Consider the following 27,156-nt stretch of genomic DNA (forward strand, 5'->3'; position numbering starts at 1 on the left):
GCGGTTTCATAAAGCCGTAGATTAATGATGAGTGGCGAACAGGAAACTTTGCCCCTGGACTTGTTTTAAAACATGAGCTACGAAATCGGGAAAGGTGCTACGTGTTTTTTTTTGTAAAGCTGTGGCCTGTGACAGCTGCCTTAAACTAATCCGCCTCCTATTGACGTCTAACGGTTTCTCTGGTTGCACTTTTTTTTTTGTCGCATGAGGGTAACAAAAAAGGGAAACCTGCTTAGTTTCCGTACACTGAGGAATAAGTTGAAGACGAAACACTGATAGTTGTGTCCGAAATGAAAGAATGACCAGTTCACTTGGCTACCGCAGTGAAGAGGCGGCGTTCAAAATATGTTTATATCTTCTTCTGTAGTCTTGTATATGACTAGCCTGCCGCGATGATTTCCTTCGGAGTGTACCGAGGAACTCTCAAAGGCAATTCTAACAAGCCGTACACTGTTAATCGTCTCTACACTGTGTAACTATATTTCTTGTTAGCTGGTTGCAAAACTTTCTCTTAGTTTAATCATTTTTTTCCCCTCAGCTACTAAGAAAGCGCAGTGACACCCAGCATTAACTTCTGTCTCATTTTGTTGGTGCTGCCTCAGAGATACCGAGCGCGCTAATTTCGAAGCCTTGCAGGGTTGAGACGAATAAATGGCAGCATGGTGAAGCTAACGGTTATGGAAGCCGCGGCCGTACAGTTCATGCCATTCTCTGGATGTGATAACTATTTGCGTACTCATTTTTTACTGCTTTCTTCACTTTAATTACTTGACAAAATACCGAAAGGGATTTCAAAGCACCTTCAGAATAGGTTAAATTCGTCCGCATGTACATACACAAACAGAGAGTTCTAAGTTTTCTGAGGTGTTTTGTTCGAATTGACGTGCATACAGGCCTTCTGACAACGGAATTAGAAGGCTTAAGGCGCTGTCGCGTGGATCCTCTATCGGCCTGCGCATGGCTGTGAATCATATTTAAAAAAAAGTCGGAGAAGTACCCCCCGACCAATTTGCATCGCTTCAACCGCTGGAGGGGTCAAGCAAAGGCGAACAAATATCGCATTAATCTTTTCCCGCCGTGCTATTCCTCGATAAGCAATAAACCGTCCGCGCACTAACGGCAGCTGAGAAGGTACCCCGCCTTTCCGGTCACATCACGCTGATTAATACATAGGGCACGCGTATAGGCCTTTCCTCGCCTAATCGGCTCGCTTATGGCGCTTAGCCTATCTTGAACACCGCCCTGACTCAACGTGGTGCGCGCGTAGGTGCATCGTGAAACTGAGCGCACCTACATCGCCCCCACGGTTCTTATTCATCTTTTGCAATGCCTCCGCCAGCCGTCTTACCCGCTGCCAGCGCCACGATGGTTTTTCTCTCGCACGGGGGAGTAATGGGCGGGAGCGTGCGTCCGGCGTTCGGCTGCCGACCATTTTGCTGTCAGCTATGAATGGTCGGCGAAGGAACAAGCCACCGCAGAGGAGTCACGTCGTGAGAGGAGGCCCTTCCACGCAGCTGCCGCCGTGGTGCCTTCGTGCGCACGTGCGCGCGTACACGAGCTGAGGCTGCATATAATCACTTCGCCATTCAAGCTGGCCTTCTTTCCACGCTGTAAAGCCTTCCTCCTCAGGCGGGTTCGTTAAAACGACGCGGGGGATAAAGAAATAATGCGCGAAGGAGACCGCGGGCGCTCGGCAACTGTGTCCCTTTTCTTCTCGTCCGAGGATGTGATTTTGTTTTACGATTACTTATACAAATAAGAATTAACTAGTACCAAGTGAGACACAACCGTCGGTCGGCCTGCAGGCGAAGGAGAAGGTTGCCGGCAAGCTGCGTATTCACTGTTTCTTCATGCCGTCGGGTTTGTGGGGATCCTGACGCCCAGGCCATTGCGCGATCACTGGGTTTGTGCCATCACGCGGCGCTTTTCCCCTCTCTCCTCCGAAATTCCGGCTCGTCTTGGCGCCTCTGTGTAGAGCCGAGCCGTCTCTCAAACTCTTGCGTGAGGTGAAGCCTGCAGAGACCGTTGCGGCGATAAAACACTGTCACGCAGCGGGCGCTCCGCCCTGGTAGCGGAGCTAACCTCACCTCATTGGTCCGTTTGAACGAGGCCCGAACCCGACTCTCGCCGGGGAGGCGAACGCGCGCCCTGCGCGGGGGTCCGTTCGGGGAGACGCTTCCAGGACGCCGAAGGCGTTGGCCGAAGGTATGTGACGCTTTCTTTACCAGCCGGCGGCAACTCTGTTGCGCCGGCGAAAGCCCACCAGCCCTTCCGGCTGCGGCCCGTGCCCAAGGCTGCTCCTGTTGTCCCTACGCTTGCATATAGTAAGGCCGTACCTACCACTCGACGAACACGCCGTGCGGTACGCGCCTGTGAGCGAATAGGCCCCGTCTCCCTCGCTGCTGCGAGCCGATCCGGCCAGCACGGCGATGCGCGCGCGCACAACGTGCGAGCACCCCGGAATTTGCCCTGACAGAAGAGCCCACTGGCTCTGCGCCGACGAAACGTGCGCACTTGCGCGTGGCGCCCCATCGCCCCTTTCACCTAACGGGAAGTACGTACCTGTACTGTAAATTGTGTAATTGGGACTGTAAAATATGTGACTAGAACGTTAGTATAAAATAAACGTCTTCCCTCCGTACCCTGGGCATATTCCTTTGTCGCCCCTTTCTCCACCTGCCCAACAGAGGCGGTGTTAAGTTGGCGCGACGGCGTTTCAGTATCGTGAGCGTGCTCAACTAGCTCGAACCCACGGTGGTTCCTCGCAGTGTGCATGAATGCCTGCCTTGTGCAATGCTAGGGTTATGCATATTGCGAGGTAGAGAGACCACAAACTGGCGCCCAACGTGGGGCCATTGGCTCATTAGCCTTTGGCCGCTAATTAAGCTGAGTACGCAACCGGAATCAGTCTTAATGCTTATCCGCTAGCGGTAGCTGCTACGGGGACGAGGCGACTGCCCCTCCGTACGCGAGTGTGCGTGCACCCCTCGTTCACGCAGCCCCACGGGGCAGTGCGACGGTTCAACCACGCCCCACTGGAGCGGCGGTATACGTATTCCGGGAGAAAGGCCACAGCCGCCACTCGGAGTAGTGCACGCGAGATATATGCTTGTTGCCGTCCCCTGAGAGTAGAGCACGAACGTGGTAGTTGACGCGCTATCTCGTGCTTCGTAATATATCGAGATTCATTGTCCAAGTGTGACTTTAGCCGGCGGCGCAAAAGCGTGTGCCAGTAAAGGAGGCAAAATTGACGGCCGTTCAGTAAAGGAAGAGGGCCCAGAGTTGAGAAAGAGCGCGCGGACACCCCGCAGAGAGGGGCAGGCGCTTTTCGCGAACTCCATGCCGCCGGAAAGCGGACGGGCCTCGGCTGTAAAATCAGGAGGGGGAAGCGATGCCCGTTGCAAGGCGGTTGTATTGAGCCGAAAAGAGCTAGTAGCCGGCCAGCAGAATGACCCGTTTTTGTCGACGGATGTGCGACGGTCTCTGGGAGACATTTTTTTTTTATGTTTGATTTTTTTTTAGACGCCGAGACGTAGCTTGTCCTGCTGCGGGCGTGCGCCGAGATGCTACTTGTCTTGTAGCAGGCGCGGGAGGGGGGCTGAAGTCAGCGTGTGTCGCCGACGCCCCGGGGGACTCATTTCTGCTGGACGGTGAAGGACTCGTGCTTAACTACGTAGCCACTGATGATGAGGCAATTAAACCATTCAATGGGGTAACCCCCTAAGTCTGAGTTGCGCACTGCTGCGCTAAACTCATGACGAACCATTGACCGGTCATTTAGGCGGCTCCAACGTTTTTGGTAAACTGAGTCGCTTCGTGACCTGGCCCGGGACGGGGCGAGACATTTTCGCTGTTGCCGATCCTGCCATGTCTGTCAAACGGCGAGGGCGCACGGTGGGAAGCCGCCTGGAATTGTGAAGCCATTTGACAGTATGCGTCCTTGGCAGGTAGTCGCTTGCGACTTGAAGGGACCTTTGCCGAGAAGCAAGCAGAGCTTTACTTATGTGGGGTCACGGGCTGACTATTTGGCGCTAGAGCACAGTGGCTCTGCGCGGTGATGACAAGGCACCCAGGCTTATCCAGGCTTCTCTCGGCCAGCTCATCAATATAACGTCACGAAGAGGTCACCTCAGTTAAAGGGCAGGTACTTTAGCCGCCCGTGCTGACCACTTCTTTCAGTCTCAGTCAGCGCGGCCGCCCTGGCCGCCCCAGCCCATTGTGTGTGGTCAGTTTCCGCTACCCTCCAGCAAATTGTTAGCAAATGTTTCTCTTTTTGTTCGGTTTGTAAAAGTGTGCATGTTGCGGGGCTGTGTTTGTATTATCGTGTTCCATTTTATGCCTGCTGAGGGCGAATGGTGTATTTAGTACCCATTGGTTTGGGTGATTATGTTGTGCGCTCGCTTTAGCGCACTGCACTGCAGGATGGAGTTGTGTTGACCATTTGTACCATAGCGTGTAGCGTGAAGGCATTTTTTTTTGCTTTTTACATGGTTCTGTATGGTCCGAGTGTTTGGCCTTGCTGAAGGCGTTAAGTGTTACTTTTTTTTTTGCACGATGTAAAGTAGTGTCTCTTTTATGCGTTTTTTTTAGTTATTTGTTTGGGTACAGGAACCCTCCTTAGTCTGTGCATGTAGGATGAAGTATGTTCTATGGTTCTTTTTATTTACTTCTAAGTAGTAGCGAAAAGGGCTAGCTTTCTTTTGGAGTTGCTTCTTCGGGGCGTACCGTGTTGGCTGGAGAGCGACGGTGAGAGGGTGGAAGCTCGGTCGGTCTTCGAGGACATCCCCCTGCTCCTCACGCGCGGGGTTCGAGAAGTAATGGGCTTGTTTTTGAAAGTGTCGGATTTCGGCCATCCGCGGCCCCCGTGTTCGGACGAGCAGCGCGTACTGGAGGCCGTTGCGTGAACTGCGTGAGTTGGGACTCGGGAGGGCAGGCCAGACTTTGGGGGCCATATACTGAATGCCAACGGAAGGTTGTGTTTTCCTGGAAAACGCGGGCCGGACATACGCTACGAGTGGGGCGCACCGCGTGGTGGCGAGGGAACTTGGCCCCGGTGGCACGAACACTGTGACACGCATGTTGTGCGGGTATTCGTGAGTGCGTGTGGTGTGTGCCTCTGCCGGCTTCAGCGAACACCAAGGTGCCTTCCGCGAGTGGTTTTTGCTTCGCCTGGTGCGCCCGCCGTCACGTGGTGTCTCGTCGGTGTGGTGGAGGGTCCGCAGGTGCCCGCTTCTTGAACTCTACGATTCGTGAACTTGACCGGGCCCTGGACAGCTGCGCTGATTCGGGGGGGACCAACAATATGTACCCCCCCTGTGCACCGCCTGCGGCAGGCGAACGTAGCCGGGCTGCCCTGCGCCGACGAGAACGGGACTGGCGGCCAGTTGCGAGCTGCGGAAGAGGTGCCCTCTCCAGATGCGGACAATATGGTAGTGTCATCGGAACTGCACCATGCGTCATCGGCACCACGGCTGTCGTCCGGCAGCTGCCTCGCTCGCGCTGGGCGGCAGCCACCACCCGCGCCGCTCGTCGCGCTTTGGCGGGGCACCCATCGAGTGCCACGCGAGGTCTACACCTGAGCAGCGCCATCATGGTCGTCATACCTGCCGGCTGGCTGCCCAACCCGCATGTCCTCCTGGCTGGTACCCCCTTCGTGGAGCTGCTATCTCGCGCCACGGTGAGGTCGTTCCGGCACTGGTGCCCAACATTTTCTCTCCTCGATTGACCACAACGGACGTTTCCCAGAAAAACTTTTGTGCTCCCACCGCCGAACTTTGCACAAGCACCGCGGAACTGAGTCTCCCGAATTTTTGTAGAAATATTATTTTCGTAACTCAGCGTAGTTTTGCCCTAATTCCTTTGCCCTAACTCTTTTGCCCTAATTTTTTGTCGTCGTAGTGTGTTTCTTTCTTTTTTTTTTGTAATCCTATGTTGCATAGTGTCGTCCTGCATGTATATATTATTACCATTATTGTTTTTAATAGTGTCGCGTTCATTGTAATTGTATATTTCAATAGCTTCATTTTGTGCATGCATGTGGAACCAATTACTATGTATTATGTATCTCAGTGTCGCGTGTAGTTTCCTGTGTGTATCATTCGTGCTGGAGGGGGGTAGTGTTGGTAGTGTAGTTTGTAAATATTTTGTATGGGCTGGGGACTGAGACTGCCCTGTGCATGCATTCTTTTCTACTCTTTGCCATCTTTTGCATGCCTGGGCGATGGCCGGTCAACTCTTCTCAGACCGGCGAGGGCATTTAAGGAGAGGGGAGTGTGGGGATCCTGACGCCCAGGCCATTGCGCGATCACTGGGTTTGTGCCATCACGCGGCGCTTTTCCCCTCTCTCCTCCGAAATTCCGGCTCGTCTTGGCGCCTCTGTGTAGAGCCGAGCCGTCTCTCAAACTCTTGCGTGAGGTGAAGCCTGCAGAGACCGTTGCGGCGATAAAACACTGTCACGCAGCGGGCGCTCCGCCCTGGTAGCGGAGCTAACCTCACCTCATTGGTCCGTTTGAACGAGGCCCGAACCCGACTCTGGCCGGGGAGGCGAACGCGCGCCCTGCGCGGGGGTCCGTTCGGGGAGACGCTTCCAGGACGCCGAAGGCGTTGGCCGAAGGTATGTGACGCTTTCTTTACCAGCCGGCTGCAACTCTGTTGTGCCGGCGAAAGCCCACCAGCCCTTCCGGCTGCGGCCCGTGCCTAAGGCTACTCCTGTTGCCCCTACGCTTGCATATAGTAAGGCCGTACCTAACACTCGACGATCACGCCGTGCGGTACGCGCCTGTGAGCGAATGGGCCCCGTCTCCCTCGCTGCTGCGAGCCGATCCGGCCAGCACGGCGATGCGCGCGCGCACAACGTGCGTGCACCCCGGAATTTGCCCTGACAGAAGAGCCCACTGGCTCTGCGCCGACGAAGCGCGCGCACTTGCGCGTGGCGCCCCATCGCCCCTTTCACCTAACGGGAAGTACGTACCTGTACTGTAAATTGTGTAATTGGGACTGTAAAATATGTGACTAGAATGTTAGTATAAAATAAACGTCTTCCCTCCGTACCCTGGGCATATTCCTTTGTCGCCCCTTTCTCCACCTGCCCAACAGAGGCGGTGTTAAGTTGGCGCGACGGCGTTTCAGTATCGTGAGCGTGCTCAACTAGCCCGAACCCACGGTGGTTCCTCGCAGTGTGCATGAGTGCCTGCCTTGTGCAATGATAGGAATATGCATATTGCGAGGTAGTGAGACCACAGGTTTGAAGTGTGGAACACTTTAGGGACCCGACTTGTCGTCGTCGCTTTTCCGGCGTCACGCACCCAGAGTATTCGAACCGCACCCCCTGGTCCGGATCGAACCTGAGTTTCTCGCGTAACGAAGCCGATGTCAATCCCGTTGCGCCACAGAGGCACACGTTCCTCGTATGCAAAGTGTTGGGGGTGATCCTTGCGCTGCCCCGTTGTCATGGAGGCTGCCGTGACTAGTCCACAAATAAGTAGAAAGTAATTTAAAGTAAGGACAAAATCGTGAATTAATGAAAAGTCAACCCAGTGCCTTTTTATAGGCCTCTTCCGGGGCTGCCGCCCCCTCTCTTGACTACTTTCGTTATCAACGCCAGGCTAATGCTGGAGCTAGCCAAGAGAGGGCGCCACATTCCCTTTGTCGAATCACTGTACCGCACTTGGCAGCTTTAGCGTTGAGTGAAACTGCGTTAATCTTTTGTTTTATGCTACGCACGCACTCACGCACACACATGGTCGTGCTAGCACCATTCTCCGGGATTACAGCAAACGAAGTTAAACTAAAAATGTTTACATAACTTCCATGTTACAAACCATGGTACACTTGCAATTAATGCCGAGCCGAACGCATAAAAATTTGGATAGGCGAGGTTTTGTGGCAATAGTTTTTGCTGCTTGACGTTTCTGAGATGCGAAATTGACGCTGGTCGTGCGACAGACACCTACGCCTCACCTGTCAGAGGCCATTCACACTCTCGTTACGCCAGAGCTCCGTCTCTCTGAACATCCGTTTCCTCCCTTCCTGTCAACGAGCCGGACGCATACTCGTTTGGGGATGTTATAACTCTACAGCCCGTTTATTTATTCTTTCTCGCTGCCAGCGCCTGGGCGAATGTATCCGGTACACCCTGCGGGTCCGACGTCTTGAAGCTATTCTTTAGCGTCCTGATTTACGTGCTCTCCTGTGGGGATGCAGAACCTGTATGACCTGAGAGTTCGCAGCGGTTGGCATGCGATTCGAGTCTGGCCACGTTTTTCAATGGATGGCCATCTTAACATTTCGATTGTGTGCTTGCGGGTCAATTTATGACATCTCGTGAGCCTCCTCAACCCGGCCATTGCTGTCAATGCTGCGCGCGAAGACTGCTTTCTGCTGCTCGCTGCAGACGTGCTGCCTTTCTTCGTAGCCGCCGCCGCCGCCAGGAGTCGTGCTGCAATGACTCGCATGGGCGTGCATTGAGTGGCACGTTTTGGTTGTATGCCTGTTTGCATTCCAACATCTCTGCAATCAGACGAGCTCCGTGGCTGTGGGCTAGCGGTCCTCGGTCACGAAGTCTCGTTTCGTTCTCTCTCTGTTTCTTTCTCTGGAGCGCTTTACCAAGACCTACGGGCGTTGGGCCACTCTGCGCTCCTTCAGGTGTAGTATCAATTTCCCAGGCAGCCTCGCCGTCGGGATCTTGTGCTGGGTTAACTAATGACCAAGACGCCGGAGACAAAGTGTTCTCCCCCCCACCTCCTTTCTTTAGTATTCGAAGTCGCCGTTGGTGGCTCTTCCCCCCTTCGTCGATCTGTCGGGGGTGAGCGCGTGCCTCGCGTCTCCTCTGCTCCTTGCTATGCCGCGCGCCCTATTAATGACGGGGTCCGTCTAATGGCCCGCACTCTGGACGTGATTCTCCGCCTTAAACGATCCCTTGAATGGCTCTACGCGGGCGTTACGCAAGAGAAAAATGGCTAACTGCGTGGACTGTGTCCCTGAAGCGGTCTACGCGTACACTTCGCCTCTCCGCTCGTGCGGGCGTTTGTTTGCACAGCGTCTCTGCCCCGGACCGGAGCTCCTCTATGGAGAATCACAGTATTGTCTGGCCTCGATTGTTTCTTCTTGGCTAGAACCTGATGCGACCTTGAATGCGCACGCAGTACGGATGTCGTTACTGTGGGGGAGTACCGTATAAGGCGATTACTGTGACTTCGCGCTTTCCGTGTTGTATCACAGTACGTGAATGAATGTAGTTGAGGGGCCGTGGTTAGGCTGTTTTGCAGCAAAGCGGGCGCAGGACCAACCACTGAGATGAAAGACGAACAAAAGCACTGCGAAGGAGACAGAGAAATACACTTTTATCGTGCACAAGTAGGGGAAAATGGAGCGGCGGATCATCTTGGTTGTTCTGGCGCTTATCAGCCAATGCGGATGGCGCTTTTAGTCCGGGATGTCGTGGTCTTTAGCAGCTCGTCTGGCTTGGACCTCCGGCTGCTCCGTCAATGGCGCCAGGACCCCTGAGAGTTCCTGGGCACCGCTGCACCCCCACACCATGTGGTAGAAATTGGTGGCCGTCTCGCAGAATTTGCAGTCGTAACCGTATACAGACTGGGGTGAATTTGCAAAAGCTGTGCGACAGAGAGAGAGAGAGAGAGAGAGAGAGAGAGAGAGAGAGAGAGAGAGAGAGAGAGATAAATGCCCCTTCAGGTCTTGACGCAGTGCGATCATGACAATTGACATTGCGTAATCGCTCAGAGTAGGCTATATCGTCTTCTGGTGGTTTCATACGCAAAATAAAAGGAGCCCGTGAAAAAATGGTCTGGTAATACACAGATGCGTTGTCAAAAGGTGTACGCTCTCCCTTATTTGGTGCGGGAGCGGGGGTAGGGGAAGGGTATCTTGTGGCGGTGTTATGGCGTAGTCGGTGCATTTTAATCGTTTCCATGAATTCGATAGCGGGGGCCAGGCCAAAGTGGCATTCAGATGGCTTAAAAGCCTTGGGCTGCTCATGAGTGCGGCTAAAGAAAGGCAGGAGCACCATAACCAACGGGTGCTCTGTACCTCATCCCTGCCAACACAGTGCCTGCCAGTACAAAATTCGAATCCCCGCGCGCAGGAAAACGCGAGCAGGGCTGCCGCAGTGCTAGTGTAAATGAACAAGATGATGATGATGATTATGATGGTGGTGGTGGTGGTGGTGATGGCTAAGGGTTTCCCCTTTGAGTTGGGGGCTGACAAATGCCATCTCACCTCCGTAAGTAATTTAAGTTGTGTTTATCTCTTTCCAAAACCCGTATTTCCTTCTCGAAAACCCGCTGATGCTAACTATGGTTGTGGCGGCCCCGTGACGGCCCCTTCACAGATTTCTTCTTTATAGCTCTTCATAGCTCTTCTTTACTCTCTTCTTCTTCAGATTTCTCTTCTTCTTCAGATTCTCCTCTTCTTCAGATTTCTTCTTTATTAGCTCTACATTGCTCTTCTTTACTCTCCTCTGCGGACTAGTAGTTAGCGAAGGAACTCTCAGCTAAACGAGGTTAAAGGGGTCCTGAAATACCTTCCGCCGATGCATGGATGTACATGTAACCAAATAAGACAATATATTAGCAATCTCCTCCCGCAAGAATGTTGTTAAAGCGATGAGTATTAGCTGAGAAATTGTAAATCAAAAACCGCGCATTATCGTCGCGCCGCGTTTCCTCCTCCTTTCGCAGTTGACGGCGCGAGAGCCTTCCCTCCCATGATGCTGCGCTCTTCAGCGGTGACGTACTTCCGCTATGGCGTTCCTCAGACTGCCGTCTGCTACGGGCATGTTTTGTTGACATCATGAATCCCGCACTCAGCTCAAGGCTGGAAAAGCGAACGAAAAATCTGGCCGCATTTGTGCGGCGGCCTGGCCTTGCCCTTTCGCGGTGTGCGTTGCTGCAGGGCAGCACGTGACTTTTAATCGGCGGCGAACTCGCAGCCGCTCGGGGAGGATAGTGCGCTCGGTCCCTCATGCACCGCGCACTGTTTATCCAAAAAGCGCCGTATCAGATGTGGCCCCGCTGCTGCCGGGTCTTATTTTGCGGTGGTGGTAATTCCTGGCGGCGGCACGTGAAAAAGACATTTTAAACCGATACAGAACCCGTGCACAAAACGCTTCAATCATGTGACAAGTTCAGGTTGGGGCGACGCGTGGTGGAGAGCGGCAACGTTGGCAAAACATGCTCCGGCGCGGCTCTGAGTTTTCTAGCGCTGGAGCGAGCGCCATTTCTTTGACAATCTCAAACATCGGTTGCCTTGGCAACAAGGCACAAACCGCCTCAGAAGACAGTTACGGTTGCGTGATCCCGGTTCAGCTCGGGGCCCCACCTCGCGACATGTGGGCACTGCAGGCGTACCACTCACTCCCATTGGGAAGTGTGAGATGCGTTTGGCATTACAGGAGGCGATGGTGTGTGTGTTGTGGACGCCTTTGTTTCGCGATGAAATGCGACGTTCTGCTTCTGCGGGTGGATAGTGCTTCTCATGGTCTGGATTATCTTTCTCGAGCGACATACGACTCAACCTCGCATGGGGTATGTGCTGTGTGCGTGGCTAAAAGCCATCTCGGCTTGCGCACCAGAGTTAAGTGACTTGCTGTTCGTCCCCGCAAACCGCGCGCGAGGTGAGTGCCGAATTTACGACGGGCAGGAGGAGGCAACCCATCGTCTGTCAATCGCGGTTCAGACTTGCAACGCATGTTGTGACGTTGTGTTCGTTCGAAACTCATCTCTGGATTGTTTTGAAGTGGAATAAAATGTATCCGTCAAACCCGGGCATTCGGCTCAGGGCGTTCTCTGCGATTGCACGGAAGAAGTGCCACGGGGCTTCAACGCTTTCTTTATGGAACGTACTCAGGTAAGAGAATATCCATGTCGTGTTATGGCCGTGTTGCATTCAATACGAACGGTTAAGCGTTTGTTTACACTTGTTTCGTTTGTCGTAAAATGTGCAATCACTCCGACACTCCGCTGGCAGATCAGCCGGCGAGCCGACGCTGAGCAGACGACTCATCTCTTTGCCGGAAGTGCGTGAAAAAACCGCCCAACAGCAGGATGTCTAGCTCATGACGAACATCTGGGAATCGATGATGTAGACATGTGAAGATGGCGGCGTCCAAAAACACGAAGGAAAGGGTGAGAAAAAAGCGACAAACTTTGCAACAAAAGTGTGAGCTTTCCGCTGCGCGTAAAAGAGTAATACTTGGCCCAGATGACCTTGACGACCCAATCTAACGATTGCGCTACTTCATTCAGTGTGCTCAAAACGCCTTTCAGGGCCCCTTTAATAGTCACCATCCTTTCTTATTATCTTTCTCTCAAGACCCCTTGTTTCTTTCTGTTCAGGCGTTCATGGCCAGTACACTGGGCCTCGTAGTCGGAAGGCCTGCCTTCTTGGAATGGCCCTTGCTGGGATGCGTATGGAAGCGGTGCCACAGGAGCGTACTGAAATGATCTCGCACGCATAGAGCCGTAATGAGGCGGCAGGTGCGACCCCGATCGACGCGGAAGGACGGAGCGTGCCGACAGCACCACCGTCCAGTGCTGCCGCTTCTCTCGTGTTGCCGGGGCAGGGGTCGTCGCGTGGGCCACGCAGCTCGCCGCTAGTTCGTGCCTCGACTGCCACCTACCGCGACGGCCGCTCTCAGCTCCCCTTCCTCTCGGCTCTTCTGGGGTGGTCGCCAGGCCTGGGAACCTCGCAACCTGGTGGCATTCTTCCCGTACATTGCAAGAGGGCTGGCCGGCAGGTACGCGCATATATACGCTAGACTAGCCGGCAATATTGGTCCGCCCCGGGCACTACGATATCGCGATCACCATATACGTATAGTGGCGTTGCCTCGGCAATCACTTGGCGATTTACCGATGTCGCAGCAATGCAGAATCTTTGGCAAGCATCAAACAAAACGAAGGGGAAACCCGGATTCCAAAGCGCCAATTTCAAGGTTAGAGCTCGCTGAAGCAAAATGAACTGCACGCTTCCCACACTGCACCAACAAATGTGCGAAGTTGGGCAGCTGCCCGCTAGCATCAGAAGAAATAAAGGGACATTTAAACCTGAAGACATTTTGAGATTCGAGTTCTATGAAGCAGAATTAACGGCGCGTGGCTCGGCATGAAGTCGGGCCTCTGGTATTGCTACCACGTGCTGTTTCCTTTCTACAGGCCGGAGGCAAGGTTTCGTTCAAACGGATGTCTAATGTTCTTTCACAGAAAATTCTGAAATACCAGCCTTTTTTTTTTCCTTTCCTTCGCAGCTTGCCTCCCGCGTAACGGCTCATGCATCGTGTGGCACTACGAATATCGAGGCAGACGCTATGTGACCGCAATGTCGTTTGGGTACGCGCCTAGCTTTTCTACCTGCCGTTTCTCTGGCAGGTACGACCGAATCATCGCTAGCCGTCCTGCTTACCACGCACGGGGCTTGGGTCTAAATCTACCACTGTTTTTCTTTCATCCCCCACTCTGGATGTTAAAACAACGCACCGCGGATTATTCCCGCTCTTGGATGTGGTTACCTAAGGAGTTGCTGTTGCAATAAATGGGAGGAACCTCAGTAGCGCTTACATCTGAAATCGGACGCACGCCAGCCGACTGCAACGACGAGCTCCAGCGGCCTCCACTCAAGCCAGGTGCTACTGTTCCTGTTCTGTGCTGCGACCTTCTCGGTCGCGGAGCCCTTGAGTGCGAAATGGGGGGAAGGGGGGTGGGGGAGCGTACTTTTTCGCTAATGCTGTCCCACCGCGCTGCACCATAAGGACTTTCCCCTTCATGGTTACCTTTTAGTGAAATACAAACTAAACTCCATCACGAAGCTGGCCGTATCAAAGGACGGGTAATCTGCCAGGGAAAAAAAAAACAGCTTTCTTTATGAGTAAAAGACAGGCACGGAATTCACTTCACGCTGAGAACATGGATCCAACAGCTGTGCCAGAATGACAGCTTCAAACTGAAGCGGTCATCAAACTGAAAAGTAGATAGCATTCGTGGCAACTTTGGGCCGATGACACAAGTGCGTACGGAAGTTGAGATTCCGAGGCCTTCTTGCTTAAATCACAACTCACACTCCACCGATAAAACTTTAATTCGAAACTCGCTTCTTGCTAGGCCTCACGGACGCCAACCAAAAACAGTACAGTATATTTATTAGGGGCGAAGCCCCTTAGCGGCTGGGGCAGTTGGCGTCTCCTGTCGTCATCGTCGTAATCGTCATCTCATATAGTCACGGTACTAAACCACCGGGCTACTCGTTTACGCCTGGCGCTGGAGCGCTTCGTGTTTCAAAGCTAGACAAGAGACTTTTGCAGCAAAGCTGTATACCTCTACCCCCCAACGGTTTCAGCTCCGTTGGCAAAAACGTCAATGCGCCAAGAGTATACATTTATACACTACATGCTTCGCCGCTCCCCAGGTTTCACGTTAGTGGAGATGACCCGGGATTTTTTTTTTTCGTGCACGCTCTACTACGCGACGTGCTTCAATGAATGTTATATAACGGCCTCATTCACTTACGCTTTGCCTGAAATTCATTTCTGAACGTCGCAGTTCCAGACAGAGACAGAAATGAAGGAATAGCCTTGTCTCCTGGGATAAAATCTGTCACGAGCGGGCTGGGAAAGTTCCGGGCAAACGCTTACCCCTGAAACATTGCCCACTCCTCTTTAGGGGTGAAATATTCAATTGACTAAAAGACCCTAAAGATCGCCCACCCCCTAAAATCGATGGCTTTAGCGCCGTTGAGGGAACAAAATAAGCGCGAATCATCTATATTCATGTTTTGGTGCGGTCTCTTGTTTGTCCTTCCCGCTCTTGAGCTACAAGTTCGCCCACCTGGTTTTTTTTTTTTTTTTGAAATCTCCGCATTTTTGGTCGGCGGTGTGGCCACTTTTTTTGTAGTTTTTTTGCTCCTGACCTGAAAGGTCGCCCATCCCGTATTTTCCTCTTGATATCTCTGAAATTTGGGTGGGCGTTCTTTCGGAATTTTATACGGTAGACTCAACATCGGCGCTGCAGGATGAGGCTTCCATACTGGGTATAATTGGGGGCTTGCGTTTATGAATCATCACGTTCAGGAACGTCCCTTTTTAGGAACTCGCTATGGACCGCGAAAGGAAAGTTAGCGAGAGGTAAGCAACGCTACTGACTTTCAGCGCGGCGGCGAACTCGACAGGACGACAGCCTCGGTTATTGTTTTGGCTGCTGTCCGAATACACGCGGCACAGTAAACGACGGCGGAGAATACATAGCGGCTTACGTTTAGCTTCGTGACCAATATCCTGCGTCGACGAAGCTTACGACGACGTCAACGGCGACGATTGTTTTGGCGATGGCGTGCGATTTTCCTGTGAAGTGTGTTGGCTCAGCTAACGGCTTTCACTGCAAAAGGGGCCAATATGTGCCGGCCGAAATTGAGTAGAAGAATCGACCTATCAACCGCAACGAGGCGTGAGTTGTGCGGCCTTCTAGCACGAATCTTTCTTTCCACCCGTGATGTTTCGTGCACACACGCGCGTGCCCACACGACGCAGGCGCAGGGAGGCGGCTTTACCTGCCTTTACCAGCACGTTGCGCCGCACCTCCCCCCTTCATTCACTCGCAAGCGTGCTGGCGAGGCGCTTTCACGATCTTCAGTTCTGCACGTCTAGCGTCTGGTTCCTCGCCGTTACACTCTTTTTCTTTTTCTTCGGCCTGCGACCCTCGCTTACGACGCACTACGCGCAAGCTGTTCGCCATATGAAGGGCGAACGAGCGTACCGCACAAGCCGCGATTTCATTCCCTTCGACGCCGTGTCGAATCACTCCTGCTGGGATGCCCGGAAGAAGTCGAGCGAAATCAAACGCAGCAGGGTGAAAATCGCCTATGCAGCCACCATCGGACAAGAACGCATCACTTCGGAAAACATGACGAGATAAAAGGATTTATTCGTGACACAAATCTACTGTAAGCAACGATCTGTGCGCCACAGTTGCGGCCACTTCGAGGAGACATGGAAAAGTGCATTTGAAGTAGTGTCCAATTCACTTGCACTTTGTCAGCTTCTCACGACCATTATCGTCGTCATGTCGTAACCCAGGTTTCTCATTACCGTTCACGTCACCATTTCCGGTTCTGGTGTCCTGCGGAATTTCCCCATCATTTGGAAGACACAGAACACACCTTCTTTGCTAGAAACATGGCAAGCAACCCTGACCAGCGGGCGCCATATGATCGACAAGGCTTGGACTTTAGCAAGCATCATAGGGGCTCTGGGAAGAGGGCTCCCCCTAGTTTTCTCCTGAACCCTCCCCACCGTTCTCTTAATGTTTAGGATGATGATGATGGTGGTAGGCCACCGGGTTGAGTAAATGCTCTGCGGCGCAGTGTACCTCAAGTACAGCGAATGTCTTTGACGCGTTCCTCACTGTATTTGATATTTTAGGGCTTGATGCTGCTCCTTAGAGTCGTCTTTATTGATTTGTGGCCCCTTTGATGACGGCAATCAACACCTTTTTGTATTTCGAAGAACTGCCGTTTTAGGTTTTGTCCTATTCATTTACACTTCGCAGGACGGGCTCGTCGTATGAGTGGGTGGGACGGTTGATTTTGAGCAACATTCGCCTGTCCGTTCGGCCGTCTTTACGATAACTTAAGTAAGGATAAATTAAGCTCTGGTAAGACGAAAAAAAAAAAAGCACGAATATATCGTAGATCACAATCGCTGACCGCATATGCACCTGCTTACGGATTCCTTTCTTGGAATCGCTAAATCGTGTTTCAATGCTGGAAATGCCGGCTTGCCGGCTCGGTTGCTCACCGTGACAGCTCGTTTTCGCGTGTTATGCACTACATGATATCGACTTTAAGTTCAGCTGCCATTTTCTTTGTCGAAAAGCTTCAGGTAAGCACGCACGCACGCACGAAGTAACACTTACAAAGAGAAATAAAGAAGGGCGAGGGAGCGGTTGGAAGTAAAGGAATAGCGCATGTCGAGAGAGGCTGGCGGCGGCTGCCTTTCCTTTTAACCGCTTCTTTCCTGCTTGCTGCGAACGTAACTTTGCGAGAAGATACGTCGTGGCGTGGGCTGGGAAGGGTTGCGGCAGCCATGCACACGCAAGTGTTCGGAGCACTGTTTGCCTCGCTCGCGATGAGGTCAGGGCAATAATTTTGGCCTCCCGACGGACGGGTTGTGAAATTACAGCGTTGCCTTCTAGACGCAGCTGCTCGCGTCCGTTCCGAAAGCACAGGCGGAGGTTTTACCACGGCCGCCTTATCGTGAACGGAGAAACAATGGGCTAACTACGCTTCTCGTGCCACAGTGGCTGCTGCTAGCGCCCCTTCTGCTTTCTGCCGAGCGCTAATGTCTCAAATATATATATATATATAAATATATATATATATATATATATATATATATATATATATAATCAGGGTTGACAGTCAAGAAAACCTCGGAAAGCAAGGGGGGAATAAGGTAGGTTATAGAAACAGATGAAGAATTTTTTGAGTCAGAAAGAAGGTGGTGAAAAAATGCCCGCCGGGTGGGATCCGAACCCACGAACCCATTTTTTATTTATTTTTTAACCACTTTCTTCCCGACTAAAAAAAAACCTACCGCATTCCCCCCTTTTCTTTCCGAGGTTTTCTTGACTGCCAACCCTTATTCTGTCTATATATATATATATATATATATATATATATATATATATATATATATATATATATATATATATATATATATATATATATATATATATATATATATATATATATATATATATATATATATATATATATATAAATATATATATATATATATATATAGTATAGCCCACTTATAGCGAACCCGGTTTTAATGAAATCCCGGTTACAACGAACACATCTTCCTGTCTCGTTGCCATTTGTAAACAGATTTTGTATCCAGATGTAGTGAAAAACGGATATAACGAACTCCTTTCCATTTCCCGATGTGTTCGTTATAAGAGGGCTGAGCTGTACATTGTAAGGGTGATAGTCGACGTTCGGAAGGCTCAACAGGTTTATTCACAAAAAAGGCGTCAAGGCGCAGGGGACGAGCCGAATGGACCAGCGAGCTTGCTTTACGCGAGATCTGACATCTGGCGCATACCCACGTACGGGGATGGGCCCGTTCTGGCTAGGTCTTATCAAATTTGCAATCACTTGGAGAACTTGGAAACACTTGGTGCAAACACTTGGAGAACACTGAACAAGGGTTTTATTGTTCCCAACAGTTTCGAAAGGTGGACCTTTCTTCTTCGGGGGTTACCTTAGAATAGACAGAAAAACGCTTATACACACTTTGCCTAGTTACGACATGTTGTTATTCTCCCGCTCTTTTACTCTCCCCAAGGGTTCTCATTGGCGAGGGTGAGGAGAAAGGGAAGCCCTCGGAGGCAAAGTGTGTATAAGCGTTTTTCTGTCTATTCTAAGATAACCCCCGAAGAAGAAAGGTCCACCTTTCGAAACTTTTGGGAACAATAAAACCCTTGTTCAGTGTTCTCCAAGTGTCTGCACCCAAGTTTTGACTTATATTTAGTTAACTGGTCACGATTTTTTTAAGGACAGCCAGGGGTGTTGCTTGTGGACATTGGCGCCTAATTAAGACGCTGGGCAAGATATTTTACCAGCAGTTGTGACACAACTTGCTGTTTAACGCTATCGTTCTCTGAGGCGCAATCAGAATGCGTTTTTGAATATGACTGCTGGTCTTGCACACCTCAATAACCATTCCCTCGCTTATGGAGCTTGTATGGCGAAAATAAAGTTGACCATTTCGGTTTTATTTAACGTGTAGGAGTCTCCATTACATCTTCAAGGTCTTCTGGGGGCCGCTTCCATCCTATTTTCAGTCTTCGTGATCGGATGTTGTAGTTTTGGTATGGGTTGATGCGTGAAACATGGGCATCGTATTGTCGAGTGTTCTGCTCTCGAAAAAGATTGCGAAAGCATTCTTTTTGAGTATCCCGCAGGAAAGTGTGAGGCCTTATACTTGCTAAATTAATGCCTGATTGGCCAAGTTAATGCATGGAATCGTTATAATAATAGTAATGTGATGGTTGGTGCCTTCAGAATCAATAAGGAAGAATTGAAAGTGAAAGTGCGGAATGCGATGCGCCTGCAATGCGTTGTGTAGTAGTGAAGTCGGCTTCATGAAAAACCTTCTGTGTGACGCTCCACCAGGACGCATGGAGCCTTCATACTTTGATATGAGACTGCTTGCACTGTCATTCTAAAAGGTTTTTTTTTTAAGTGCGAATGCACTTCTTAAGCGAGCCTGAATCGTCCGCCGCCGTCGTCCGCATAGCAACAGCTGCGGGTGCGCGCGCTCCTCGTCTTCCCTAGCAACGGGGGGAGATGGGCGCGCGCTACTCTCCTCCTCCTCTCTCCGCTCAGTGACTGCGGGTGTTGGGCGCCTCCTCTCCACTTCGGGCGGGAGAGCTCTCGCTCGCGTAGCGGGCGCTCCGCATTCCGACGCGTGAGAGCGCTCGTGTAGCCCTCGCCGTAACGGCGCGCGCTACTCTCCTCCTCGTCTCTCCGCTCAGTGACTGCGGGTGTTGGGCGCCTCCTCTCCACTTCGGGCGGGAGAGCTCTCGCTCGCGTAGCGGGCGCTCCGCATTCCGACGCGTGAGGGCGCTCGTGTAGCGGCCGCGTGGCGCAGGAGGGTATTAGTCGAGCGCGCGCCGTCGTCGAGAGCGGTCGCTGGTCCTGCATCTCGATAACGATGATGGCGGACCGGGCAACGGTACCAGCAATAACGAGTGAAATATCTTTCTTTGTAGTTGTGTGCGTGTGTGTAATCTCTCGACTACTCATTAAGATCACGATATCCACCGTAATCGCGCAATCAACAACCGTGCATTCGCACTTACACACTCTCCCCCTCGGGGAAGTGCGAGGGAATTTTTTTCTTTCTGCAGTGCATTTTTGCACAGTAGTGGAGCCTAACTTAAAGTTGCTCGTGTGGACTGAATACTTCTGACGCATTACTATACAATTCTCAAAATTTCTGGGACATCTCTTTTGACACGTAGGTTATTTGAGACCATATCTCTTAAATGAGTCGTATTCTGGATACATCTAAGGCATAGGCTCAACGCAGCCGGACTGCACAGAATCACCGTGCCGGGTTTCAACGATAACAAGCGGTCGTAAGGCGAGTCCGCAAGAGTAAACTAGCATTCCCGTTATAGTAACTCCGCTTGTGGTAAAATGTCAAGACGAACGACAGTTCTGATAATCAAGTTTGTATGGATCGAATTTTGTCCCGTATTGGCTGATCCGTAATTTGGGCTAAATTATTGTGGTTCCTTTTTAAAGCGAAGCTCTTTATGCCCCATTGATGATGACTGTCCCGTCACATAAATGCATGACAGGAAAGCCAGCTTTACAGAATGGGTTTCACAAAACGTTGGTGATGATAAGCGAAGACACATCAAGCGCCTCAAAAAAAAAACGCTTCCCTTTGTAGGAATCGAACCTAGGTTCCTCGCGTTAAGAAGCCGACTTCAGTCTAATTGCGCCATTCGAACACGGCCGAAGCAGCTTGGATTTAAAGGGAAGCTTTCTTGATCTTGCTGAAGGCGACCGTCCCGTCACGAAAACTATGTGGACCCCTACAACTCCAAAGACTGCAAAGCAATCCCTCACGATAAAGCGTAGCGTTTCAAACATCGTTGTCGTTGGACGAAGAGGCGTTAGTTTTTGTTGCAATAATTTCTAGTCGTGAAGAGGCACAGAAAGGGCCAGAAAGTTACGTTGCGGGGCCTAAAATCCGAGCGGGAAGTAAGTAACTGGCAATGAGCCAGCGACAAAGCGCTTTTTGGTGAATTTTGGCCGAAGAATCAATGAACTGTTTCGGTTTGGCGGCGCTGCGCACACGGATCTTCTTTTTTCTTTCCCAACGATCTCGCATTGAACGCGGTGGACGTTTGTATTTTATCCTGTACTCGACGCGGTGGTTTTGGCACAGGCGTTGCATTGCTTTATGCGGGTGTTCCGTTGCCGGCTGCGGCGGCTGCTTTCTAACGCGGACGCAAAACAAAGATATCTGCTGGCTTATACTCGAAAGACCCCCAAAGGGCCTCACTTAGTTCGTCGACTTCGTCTGCAGAACTTCTCATAGCCATGGTGTAGCCTCGGATCGCAAAATCTAAATTCGAAAGTGCCGTTTTTTTTAACTGTTTTAGGGGAAGTTGTCAGCGCAGTTTTATTTCAGTCAGTTGCCGTGTGATTTGAAGCTGAATTTAAACTTGAAGATGGGTCTCGTCCGCGCTTAGGGGCTACGCTATGGCTATGCATGCAACTCGAGAGGCCCCTGAAGATCACGAGGATGGCTTGGTGGGCTAGTTGGTGTAGCATCATAAAGGGTTGACAGCGCATAAACACGACGGCACAAGGAAGAGGAGACAGGACAAGTCCTCTCTTCCTTGTGCCGTCGTGTTTATGCGCTGTCAACCCTTTATGACCTGAAGATCACTTAACTTGTTTCATGGACGGCATTCAAAAAGGGTCAATAAGGCAATTCGCGTGAATTATGCGCCGCAAGTGTTCAGAAAAAGTATGCCAACCGAACTATTCGGCAGCGGTGAATCTCAACGTTTCCCTTCAGGCTCACCTCGGGGTACTCGCTGGCGATTGTTTATGACTCCGCTAGTCGGACCGTAGATGTTCAGCTGCTTAAATGTGTGCAACAATGGGCCGCTCGAGTCTTGCTTTTTGTTTTGTTTCCCTCAGTCGGCTACGTGCACGATCCGTCTAAAACACACGCTCCACAAAACGCCCCGAATCTCGAAGCAGCTGCGAAAAGGCCCCTTTATATTTCATCTCGTCCCGCAAGAGGTTAACAGGCCTTCCGGTTTCGCCCGATTCCTCACGCCGGCCTTATGGTATACGATGAACGTACGCCCGCGAGCCCTCCAGCGCGTTCGGTGTGTTCCCATAAAGTATTCACGCGCCCAGAGGGAAAGCGCGCGTTGAAAAGCTGTCAGCGTTTCTCGCGCGGCCAGGGGGAAAAAAGATGGGGGGCTTATTGTATTTGCTTCCGCGCGCGCCCGCCAGCGCACCTTCATTTCTACGTACGCGGCGCCATTTTAGCGTACACGGTGCGCCGTCGGACAGGGAACACACGGCCGTTCGCTTGAGCGGCGTCAGCATCATCCTCGCGCGGCCGACGCTTGCTGCGCCTACTTGAACAGCTCTACGCGCCGCTGGCTGCTTCGGATTCCTCGCTCCCCCTTTCGTCTCGTCCCCGGGCTCTCGCGAACGCGCCTGCCGCGTGGTGATGAAAGGTTACGTGCTCTGGCGCCCCGACGTGTGAGCTCCGCTCGCGCTATGGATTGACGTTGTTGCCCGGCGGTGAACGCCTTTTCGGTGTTGCTGCGAGCGAGGTTGCCTCTGGGAAGCGAATTACCGGTTACCGGCGGCCCGCGATCGTCGCCTCTGTTGTGGCACCGACGTGTGCGAAGAGAGAGGCCCGTCATCAAGCACGCCGTTGGGCGCCGGTGGAAAGAAAAGCGCCGACCTGGCGTCCCCACTCTTTCCGGGGTTGTGATTCGGGAGAGCTTCCATCGATGGGTGCCTGAGACGGAAAATAATGTGCTGCTGTTTGGACATGTGTTGTTGCGTGCGGTCTGCAGCGCGCCAGCCTCCTTTTCGCGATCTATTTTTGTCGAGCGGGTGCTTTTGTGTGAGCGGGCGCATCGTGGAGAGCCTCGCACGGTGATTTGCCATCGACAGACGGCGGAGAGAGAGAGAGGGAAAGAAACACGTGAAACCGAGAAAGAGGTGAGTGCTCCCAATCGCCAAGATTCGCCCTTGCGAGAGCCCACGACTTTTGTGTCCCCTGGAGACGTAGGGAGAGCTTTCGGTTATGGCCCAGGCGCTAAAGAGAAACATATAAATGCTGCGCTACATGACCTAAAGGCAAGGCAACGAACTCGGAAGGGGCGGACACTGGTAGCGCTAGTATCCCCAGCGATCCGGGTTTAGACGTTCATTCATTCAGCATGCAAGGTGCTTCATATTCACGCTCAGGTGTGAAAGAAAGCAATTGATTGTTTCGCACGTAGGTTCTAATTTCTGTTTTTATGTCTCGGCTGGACTTATGCGACAAAGGTTCCCCTAAGTCACTTGCTTTCCCACTAAGCACCAACCCTGCCTGTGCAGCGAGCTTTATCGTGCACCACAGTCAATAATTTTCTAAGGAATGAGCCACATCTTATTGTGCTGTGCTACCCACGCCTTGCTCGACTATTAAAATGTAGATACGAGGAAAAAACAGTTCATGTGGTAGATTCTTAAATGTCTTGGATGAAGCGAGCACACACCTTTGTAAAATTAGCAATTTTGCTACAAGCCAGTCAGTTTGGCAAATGTGGCTCTGGACACGACGCCGCACCTTGGTCCTTATAATCCTTACCTAGACCTGTTAGTCCTAATTAAGTAGCAATATAGGCTTTCGCCCGTGTCTGGAGGAAACGTTAGACGGTGGTGGAAGTTTATTTCATATGTATCGTGTTTGCAGGCCAATTTAATGTATTAGATGAAGGGATCAATATCAAGGCCGCAAGACCCTTGAAATCTCCGCAACACACACCCGTTGGTCTCGGTAAACAGACCTCATAACCAATCTGAATAAAACAACATCGTGGGACGCTGCAACTGACAAGAAACATGCACTCAAAGCGCAACGAGCGGATAATAACCGGTAGAGAAGCTAGCCCCGAAGCTCTCGGGAAACGGCGGGATGAAAATCGGAAGCGCCGCCGGGAGAGTCAGGAACGACATGACAAAAGACACGCCTCGGAATGGTCTTCCCGCGAACGGTACAGTAACCGCTGCTCCACGTACGGCAAGGGTTACCGTTGTTGGGGTAGCTTCAGCCGACAGCAACATCGCTGCAGATGCTTGGAGCCCGAGTCCATCTCCTCAACTTCGCGCTCGTCGATATCCTCGTGTTCGCGGAGCACGTCCTGTTCCGGATCTCGCTCGACGCCTTCCGACTCCGCGTCGACGGGCGAGCGGCGTGAACGAAAGCGAGAACACGATCTCGAGCAGGAAGTTTTGGAAGCGCTGAAGAAGGGTCAGCGCGGCAACCCACTGGTTCCGACGGAGACTGCTGAGGTCGTCGAAGAGGAGCCTCCTCCGGGATCCTGGCGGGTTTGGGACTCCGACAGTGACAAGGAAGAGCGAGAGAAAGCCCGTGCGCAGGAGCAGGAGAGTAGGCTGCGCGACAAGATAACCGGCTATCGCGAGAGGCTGCGCAAGTGGGAAAAGAGGGAGCGAGCCAAGGCCAAGAAGTACGCCGCGGAGCGTAAGGAAAAGTACGAATTGGAGGAGGAGCACGCGAAGGAAGTTCGTCGGCTTAAAAAGTTTATGAGCGTGTACGATGACGATAAGGATGATGACGTGTATTTCAGCGGAGGTGCGCTGTACAGACTCAGACGCTTCTGCGAGAGAGAGATGAGGCAGGACAGCCGGAATCGGCATCAAGAGCACCAGGCCCTGAAAGAAATTCGGGATAGGTGTGCGAGAGAAGGCTTCAAGAATCCCGAAGCTGAAGCCCAGCGTCGTTATTTCGGGAGGAGGGCGACCGGCGGACTCCGCAAGCAGCGACCTCGGAACCCCGCGGTTTCTCATCCGAATTTTCGACCGAATTCTACTTCGGAGAAAGCACCCAGTGGGAACTCTTACTCCGACAGGAGGACGACGACAAGTGGGTCGCGGAAGCCGCAGCCCCCAGATCCCGCGATTACGCATCCGAATTTTCGACCGGAGCCTACTTCGCAGCAAGCGCCCAGTGGGAACTCCCACTCCGACAGAGGGACGACGACAAGCGGGTCGCGGAAGCCGCAGTTCCCGGATCCCGCGGTTACGCATCCGAATTTTCGACCGGAGCCTACTTCGCAGCAAGCGCCCAGTGGGAACTCCCACTCCGACAGAGGGATGACAAGTGGGTCGCGGAAGCCGCAGTTCCCGGATCCCTCGGTTACGCATCCGAATTTTCGACCGGAGCCTACTTCACAGCAAGCGCCCAGTGGGAACTCCCACTCCGACAGAGGGACGACGACAAGCGGGTCGCGGAAGCCGCAGTTCTCGGATCCCGCGGTTACGCATCCGAATTTTCGACCGGAGCCTACTTCGCAGCAAGCGCCCAGTGGGAACTCCCACTCCGACAGAGGGATGACAAGCGGGTCGCGGAAGCCGCAGTTCCCGGATCCCGCGGTTACGCATCCGAATTTTCGACCGGAGCCTACTTCACAGCAAGCGCCCAGTGGGAACTCCCACTCCGACAGAGGGATGACAAGTGGGTCGCGGAAGCCGCAGTTCCCAGATCCCGCGGTTACGCATCCGAATTTTCGACCGGAGCCTACTTCACAGCAAGCGCCCAGTGGGAACTCCCACTCCGACAGAGGGACGACGACAATCGGGTCGCGGAAGCCGCAGTTCCCGGATCCCGCGGTTACGCATCGGAGTTTTCGACCGGAGCCTACTTTGCAGCAAGCGCCCAGTGGGAACTCCCACTTCTACAGAAAGACGACGACAAGCGGGTCGCGGAAGTCGCAGTTCCCGGATCCCGCGGTTACGCATCCGAATTTTCGACCGGAGCCTACTTCACAGCAAGCGCCCAGTGGGAACTCCCACTCCGACAGAGGGACGACGACAAGCGGGTCGCGGAAGCCGCAGTTCCCGGATCCCGTGGTTACGCATCGGAGTTTTCGACCGGAGCTTACTTCTCAGCAAGCGCCCAGTGGGAGCTCCCACTCTGACAAAGGGACGTCGACAAGTGGGTCGCGGAAGCCGCAGCTTTCGGATCCCGCGGTTACGCATCCGAATTTCCGACCGGAGCCTACTTCGCAGCAAGCGCCCAGTGGGAGCTCCAACTCCGACAGAGGGACGACGACAAGTGGGTCGCGGAAGCCGCAGTTCTTGGATCCCGCGCTTACGTATCGGAGTTTTCGACCGGAGCCTACTTCGCAGCAAGCGCCCAGTGGGAGCTCCTACTCCGACAGAGGGACGACGACAAGTGGGTCGCGGAAGCCGCAGTTCCCAGATCCCGCGGTTACGCATCCGAATTTCCGACCGGAGGCTACTTCGCAGCAAGCGCCCAGTGGGAGCTCCTACTCCGACAGAGGGATGACAAGTGGGTCGCGGAAGCCGCAGTTCCCGGATCCCGCGGTTACGCATCCGAATTTCCGACCGGAGCCTACTTCACAGCAAGCGCCCAGTGGGAACTCCCACTCCGACAGAGGGACGACGACAAGCGGGTCGCGGAAGCCGCAGTTCTCGGATCCCGCGGTTACGCATCGGAGTTTTCGACCGGAGCCTACTTCGCAGCAAGCGCCCAGTGGGAACTCCCACTCCGACAGAGGGTCGCGGAAGCCGCAGTTCTCGGATCCCGTGGTTACGCATCGGAGTTTTCGACCGGAGCTTACTTCTCAGCAAGCGCCCAGTGGGAGCTCCCACTCTGACAAAGGGACGTCGACAAGTGGGTCGCGGAAGCCGCAGCTTTCGGATCCCGCGGTTACGCATCCGAATTTCCGACCGGAGCCTACTTCGCAGCAAGCGCCCAGTGGGAGCTCCAACTCCGACAGAGGGACGACGACAAGTGGGTCGCGGAAGCCGCAGTTCTCGGATCCCGCGGTTACGCATCGGAGTTTTCGACCGGAGCCTACTTCGCAGCAAGCGCCCAGTGGGAACTCCCACTCCGACAGAGGGTCGCGGAAGCCGCAGTTCTCGGATCCCGTGGTTACGCATCGGAGTTTTCGACCGGAGCTTACTTCTCAGCAAGCGCCCAGTGGGAGCTCCCACTCTGACAAAGGGACGTCGACAAGTGGGTCGCGGAAGCCGCAGCTTTCGGATCCCGCGGTTACGCATCCGAATTTCCGACCGGAGCCTACTTCGCAGCAAGCGCCCAGTGGGAGCTCCAACTCCGACAGAGGGACGACGACAAGTGGGTCGCGGAAGCCGCAGTTCTTGGATCCCGCGGTTACGCATCGGAGTTTTCGACCGGAGCCTACTTCGCAGCAAGCGCCCAGTGGGAGCTCCTACTCCGACAGAGGGACGACGACAAGTGGGTCGCGGAAGCCGCAGTTCCCAGATCCCGCGGTTACGCATCCGAATTTCCGACCGGAGGCTACTTCGCAGCAAGCGCCC

At 52.9% G+C, this 27,156-nt stretch overlaps 2 protein-coding genes across 3 annotated transcripts in view; both read left to right on the top strand.

Annotated features, from left to right (window-relative positions):
- Nucleotides 1-27,156, top strand: part of LOC144169442 (polycystin-1-like protein 1) — a 433,694-nt gene that overhangs the window by 175,859 nt on the left and 230,679 nt on the right. The window lies entirely within an intron of this gene.
- On the top strand, nucleotides 23,348-26,471 carry LOC144170934 (uncharacterized). Its single transcript, XM_077700932.1, has 2 exons — nucleotides 23,348-25,306; nucleotides 25,861-26,471. The coding sequence occupies exons 1-2, from the start codon at nucleotides 23,674-23,676 to the stop codon at nucleotides 26,469-26,471; spliced, it is 2,244 nt and encodes a 747-aa protein (XP_077557058.1). The 5' UTR covers nucleotides 23,348-23,673.

This window comes from Haemaphysalis longicornis, unplaced genomic scaffold (genome assembly GCF_048455015.1).
Source record: "Haemaphysalis longicornis isolate Haplotype H1 unplaced genomic scaffold, Haemaphysalis longicornis Haplotype H1 scaffold_2, whole genome shotgun sequence".
Classification (NCBI taxonomy): domain Eukaryota; kingdom Metazoa; phylum Arthropoda; class Arachnida; order Ixodida; family Ixodidae; genus Haemaphysalis; species Haemaphysalis longicornis.